Source organism: Helobdella robusta (assembly GCF_000326865.2).
Source record: "Helobdella robusta unplaced genomic scaffold HELROscaffold_86, whole genome shotgun sequence".
In the NCBI taxonomy this organism is placed as follows: Eukaryota; Metazoa; Annelida; class Clitellata; order Rhynchobdellida; family Glossiphoniidae; genus Helobdella; species Helobdella robusta.
In genome coordinates this window covers 515,523-521,916 of record NW_008705495.1, presented here as the reverse complement: position 1 = coordinate 521,916, position 6,394 = coordinate 515,523, and the positions used below count along the sequence as shown (strand labels likewise).

Sequence of the window (6,394 nt, the reverse complement as noted above, 5' to 3'; positions counted from 1 at the left end):
GTGTTTGTGTGTGTGTTTGTGTGTGTGTTTGTGTGTGTGTTTGTGTGTATATATATATTTTGAGACATTTGCAAATTGTGTATTTGTTCACATATATTCAACATTTAATGCATCCACCTATAAACATATACAATATAGACAATGCATGAATGCGTGTGTGTACGTGTGTTTCCAAGTGTGTATGCGCGAGTGTGCGTGTGCGTGTGTGTGACAATCGCACGTAATTATAAAACGTAAATTAATAGCAAAACCTAATCAGGCACTCAAATCACAGAAAACAAATCATCATTCACTCATTCACCGATGTTAATTAGCTGATATATTTATAACACACACACACACACACACACACACACACACACACACACACACACACACACACACACACACACATCTTCACAGATACACACCGACAATATTTATAATATTAGCCAATTAACGGAGTAATATTTTGGATCGTTTGTTTGCCTGCGTGACAGAGTTCTAACCTAGCGATGATGTCATTGTAATGTTGTCAGTATTTTTTTGACGTCATAATGATGACGTCATTGTGTTTATGTTTTTCATGCCACAAACACACATTCACACATTCACACACACAAAAACACACACACACGGGCGACCACGAACACACACACACACAAACGAACAAACACACACACACATAAACCAAACACATTCACACAAACACAAACAATCAAACACACAAACACACACACACAAACACAAACACACACTAACCCTTCTTCCAACTTCGTTGTTGTGCAGATTCATCAGCATCCTGGACAGACCTGGGGACTTCCTTGGATGATTCTTCTCCTTCTCCATCACATCCACAAAACCTCCCGAAAACTTGTAGCCGTAGTCCGTGTTGTCTCCGCAACCTGTTAAAAGATGTTCCAGATCATAAGATGTCAAGATTTTAACATTTTATGATCTTAAGATTTCAAGATTCTAATATTTTATCAGAGAAAGTTAATAGTAGTCAGTTTCTACAGCAAAATCTTTACTAAAATAACTTTTTTTGCTAACAGAAAATATAAAATAAATTCAGCCAATTGTGGATGAAAAAACCTAAAATTTATATCTAATGAGTTGCACTTAGCCAGACCTTTTTACCAAAATCCACCTACTGAAACTCCTTATATTAAATCTAACCAAACGAATCTAACCTAATCTACCCAAAGAGACCATGAATCTACCCAACAAACCTCCCCAAATCCACTCGGGTCTGATGGCCTTCTTTGGTCTCTTCTTCTTACTACAACCGCATCCAGTCAGTTCTCCGTCCCTACACATTCTACTAATTGAGTGGACCACACCTGCCGACATCATCGCGTGTAAAAACGCTGATTCTCTGGTTGCTAGTGTACAAATTTAGAAATTTTATTAACTAATTAATTAGCTAATTAATTAATTAAATGTTTAATTAATTAACTCATACTATTAAACAGCAGACGCCCAAAAAGCAAAATTTGAATATAGAATGATAAATGAAATCTGAAATGTTAAAATGATTCAAGAAGTTATTGAATTACATTATCACATGTACTTAAATCTGTGGTGTTTTTGTGGCTCTTCTACTAAACTTAATCAATTTTTCCATTTTTATGCCATAATTATATTTTTTTAATTATCTGTTGGAAAAATCAACTCAACCGCAAATCAACAAGCACCAGCCTCATTTAACAAACTATTAACCAAAACTACAAATTCAGCAGCCATCTATCAAATATAAACCCCAAGACACACAGTGGCTAAAAAAAAACTCAAAAATACCGATAAAATATCTGCAATTTGTATGAAAAACACATCATCTACCACAAAAACTAATCACCAACCACAAAAAATCAACCACCAACCACAAAAAATCAATCACCACCCAGTAAAAACTCAACCTCCACCTAAAAACTACCAAAAAAATCACAAAACCACCCACAGACCTCTGGTAGCCACCTTTCCAAATACAGACGGCTCCTTGGGCATGACCGTACAATTCCACCTCCTGTCCTTGAACTGGTGCTGGCACTCTCCGATACCCATCTGGGCTGCTTTCACCACCCCGATCATGTGGTCCTCGTACAATTGGCAGAATTTCATCTGATGCATCGTGGTGGTAACGATGATGGTGGTTGTGATGAAAATAGTGATTGTGATGACGAAGATGAAAATTATTTTAATTTAATTTATAATTATTATTAATCCAACAGGGCTCTTTCCACTTGACTTTATCTTTAAAATTTCAAAAACATAACGAATAATAATAACATTTTGAAGATTGATTGGTTTATCCGTAATTAACCAAAAAAAATTATCATTTACAATTTAATCTATTTTTAACAAAAAAAACCTAAATGAAAAATGTTTCAACAATGATCACATTGAAGAAAGTTGCTGTGATAATTAAAGTTTTGTAGCCGGTTTGTATGAGCGGCAAACACAATCAACGAATTAAAAAATTGAGTTCAAAGGACTATTATTGCACTCCTTCTAGATTCAGAAAAACCAACACGTTCTGAAGATAAATACGTATCATTCACCACCACCATCATCTTCACCATCATCTTCATCATATTTTTCACCATATTTGTCACCATCATCTTCACCATCATCTTCATTATCCTCATCCTTCTCATCACCTTCATCATCGCCATTTTATCAATCTCCAACCTGCCCATATGACAGAACGTTCATAGTATTACAGGAGAATGTCATCAGTTCGTCATAAAGCTTTCCTTTGTGATGATGGGGATGCTGAGGCGAGCTCTGGTGGGGTACATTTGAGAGACCTAGAGACCTTAGGGGGCGAAAAAATTTGGTGACAACCTTTAAATAACATCAGGGTATTTTGTGTCAGTCCGTCGTATTGTGTGTGTGTATTGGGCTGTGTTTATTTTCAAGTAGGTAATGTGCGTATGGCATTGCGAATACCGATCATTGCGAATACCGATCATAAAATATCCATATTATCGTCGGTATTCTTAAGATCGATATACCAATTTTGTTCTCGTAACATATTTGAGAATATTTGATAAATTACAAAAATTAATTCACCACGCTGATGATGGTGGTGACGACGATGATGATGGTGGTGATGATGATGATTATGATGGTGGTGATGATGATGATTATGATGGTGGTGATGATGATGATTATGATGGTGGTGATGATGATGATGATTATGATGGTGGTGATGATGATGATTATGATGGTGGTGATGATGATGATTATGATGGTGGTGATGATGATGATGATTATGATGGTGGTGATGATGATGATTATGATGGTGGTGATGATGATGATTATGATGGTGGTGATGATGATGATGATTATGATGGTGGTGATGATGATGATTATGATGGTGGTGATGATGATGATGATTATGATGGTGGTGATGATGATGATGACGATGATGAGGAAGACGACGATGATGATGATGATAATTGTCATCATCGTCATGTCTTCGTCGTCGTCATCATCATTGTAGAATAAATCAAATCTCGCTCTCTCCGTTTATACTGGCTTTGTCATTTATTGACTGGGAGCAAGTTACTTGCTGGTGTTATTGTTGTTGTTATTATTATTGCTGTTGTTATTATTATTGTTGTTGTTGATGTTATTATTATTGTTGTTGTTGTTTGTTGTTGCTACTTGTTGTTTCTGTTGTTTTTTGATGATGTTGTTATCATTTGAACCGACATCACACAGCAAACAACAACAACAACGACGACGAAACGAAATAGAGGAATTCTATTACACCATAAGAACAACAACAACAATAACATCAACGTTATCAACAAAGAATCATAAAATCCGTCTGGCACCATAGAACAGCGTAACGTAACAAATAAAATAAAGAACGGCTTGACGATTTCTCACGTGCATGTCGGCAGAACATTGACATATCTATGTTTATTATGACTATGTTTGCGTCTATTATGTCTATGTTTATGTATCTTTGGTCATTGCTTGTGTGTTTATATATCTACGCTTATTTGCTTGATATTTTTATGTTTAATATATCTAGGGGTTATGTTTTGTTTGTTCATTTTACGTAAACATCTTTTCTTTTTATGATTTGTTTAGAGTTCTTTGTTCGTTCGTTCGTTCGTTCGTTCGTATCGTGCCAAACATTTGTAGAGTCCTTCTTGCAAGCAAACTATAGAGACGCTCTTTAATTCATGGCTGTCGGATAGAACTGACTTCAAATTTTTTTTTAGATAAAATGATTCGTCACTTTTTTCCAAATTTAGCAGCAACATTCAAAATCGACTAGATACACTCCAGGTGAGCGTGACTACAATCCAGGTAAGATAATTTTATCCAGTACGTAACTGAGTAGCAGTAATCAAAAATACTGCAAACCAAATAAAACTATGGACAAGTTTTTTTTTTTTTGCTGAATCAAATGTCAGATGGTTGTCGCCTTATTGCTCTCTGAGTCGGTTCTGATTGTTGAAAACATCCCAGACAGATTGATTTTACATACTTGTCTAAGAACAATAGCAAGATCTGTATATCTGTGTTTGTATTTTTCTGCTTCTTTGTTATTCAATGTTAGTTAATGTTCTTCTTTTTTGCTGTTAATTTTTTCTTCTTCTTTGTTGTTAATTTCTATTATTTCAGATGTATTTATCTTTTGTTTTTTGTTGTTATTTTCATTAATTTCTAATTAACTGTTTATTTATTCTATTTTTTATTAATTGGTTCTTTGTTATCTCTGTTTATATATCTATGATGGGTGGACGATATTATGCGAATTTGTTATTTTATCGGCTTTCGATGACGTCAATTTCAGTTTTTTGTATTTTGGTTCTATGTTTATTTGTTTATTATCAATAAGAAAAAGTTCTTAATAATCTTCAGACATTACGAATATTATACTATAAATGTATAGATATATATATATATCTATATCTAATTGTCTTGCAATGTTATCATTAATTAACAGTTCGTTATCTTTGTTTTTATATCAATGTTTTTTGTTTGTGGATGATATCTATGTAGATCTAGCCGTGATAAAGAAGAATTAGTGGATGGTCGATGTATACATGAAATATACAAAGCAAAAACGTACAACTTATTTACACGCTACACACACACACACACACACACACACACACACACACACACACACACACACACGTTTACACAAGCGCACACACACAAATTCCGCAATAAATATTATTATATGTTGTCGCAATTAGCAGTTTGTTGATAGTCAAATAGTAAGTTGTCATTAAATCAAAACGGCATATCATTAACTACTACTACTACTACTACCACTACTACTACTACAGCTACTACTACTACTACTGCTACTACTACTGATTTTACAGCTACTACTTCTACTTCTACTGCTTCTAATATTAAACATATCACATGTCAGGCACAATACACATGATACATGTTTGTCGCACAAGATACATGTTTGTCGCACTATTGTATGTAAAGTTAAACAAACATGTTAAACAAACAAACATTGCTAGCTGCTACACAACAATTATATTTTCAACTAAAGCAACAAATCATTGTTTGCATTTAAATTTCTTGAGTTTTGAGGTAAAAACCAATGATTGAGAAACACGTAAACACGACAATCACACACACAAAAACACTCATTTCTCTTTTTCATTTTCTTTTTCTCTCCTCTCTCTCTCACACGCACACACACACACACATATATACACACATACATACATACACACATATACACACATTTCCCGGCTGCGCGAGATCCTAGGACCAACATAATAAACTAGTTAGTCGGGACTAAATGATAGTTTTTAATTATGGCTTTTGTTTTTAACCAAGGACTCGCACATACGTACGTACGTACATACATGCATACATACACACATAAATTAAGACTCGGATGACGACGGGTCAGCGCATCATTAAATAAATTAATGAACCAGAAACTTTTAATGGCATCTCAAGATTTCACATGCGACATTCGTTAACGAGATTGAAAAAAAAAATATTATTACTTATACCGGTAAGGACTGATTGTAAAAAATGCGAAAATATTGCTTTTACTACAACAACTACTACATACTAGTTACGCTGATGCAATTACTACTAAAAAGAAAGAAAAAAAGAGAGAGAGAGAAAAAGATGGAAAGAAAAAAGATGGAAAAGAGAAAGAAAGAGATATGCTTATAATTTATAAACGCTAATATAATTCAGGGTTGAAAGGGGAATAAATTCTCGCGGTTAAACCTCAAAAAAAAAACAGTTGGAGGAATCTTTTCCATCTTCCTATTAAAGAGAAATTAATTTATCTATGTACGCACGCGCGCACACACACACACACACAAACATACGCGCGCGCACGCACACACACACACACATATTTATATATATAGATGTATGTGTGTGTCTGTTTTGTGTG

At 34.4% G+C, this 6,394-nt stretch overlaps 1 protein-coding gene across 1 annotated transcript in view; it reads right to left on the bottom strand.

Moving 5' to 3' along the window:
• The window catches only part of HELRODRAFT_158078 (hypothetical protein), a gene marked incomplete at both ends in the record, with an annotated part of 9,702 nt that extends 6,987 nt beyond the window's left edge, over positions 1 to 2,715 (bottom strand). Inside the window, 4 exons of the mRNA XM_009032719.1 lie at positions 742 to 884; positions 1,212 to 1,364; positions 1,944 to 2,100; positions 2,671 to 2,715. Coding sequence (XP_009030967.1) covers positions 742 to 884; positions 1,212 to 1,364; positions 1,944 to 2,100; positions 2,671 to 2,715 — 498 coding nt within the window. The remainder of the gene's footprint in view (positions 1 to 741; positions 885 to 1,211; positions 1,365 to 1,943; positions 2,101 to 2,670) is intronic.
• Positions 2,716 to 6,394: the final 3,679 nt, after the last annotated feature.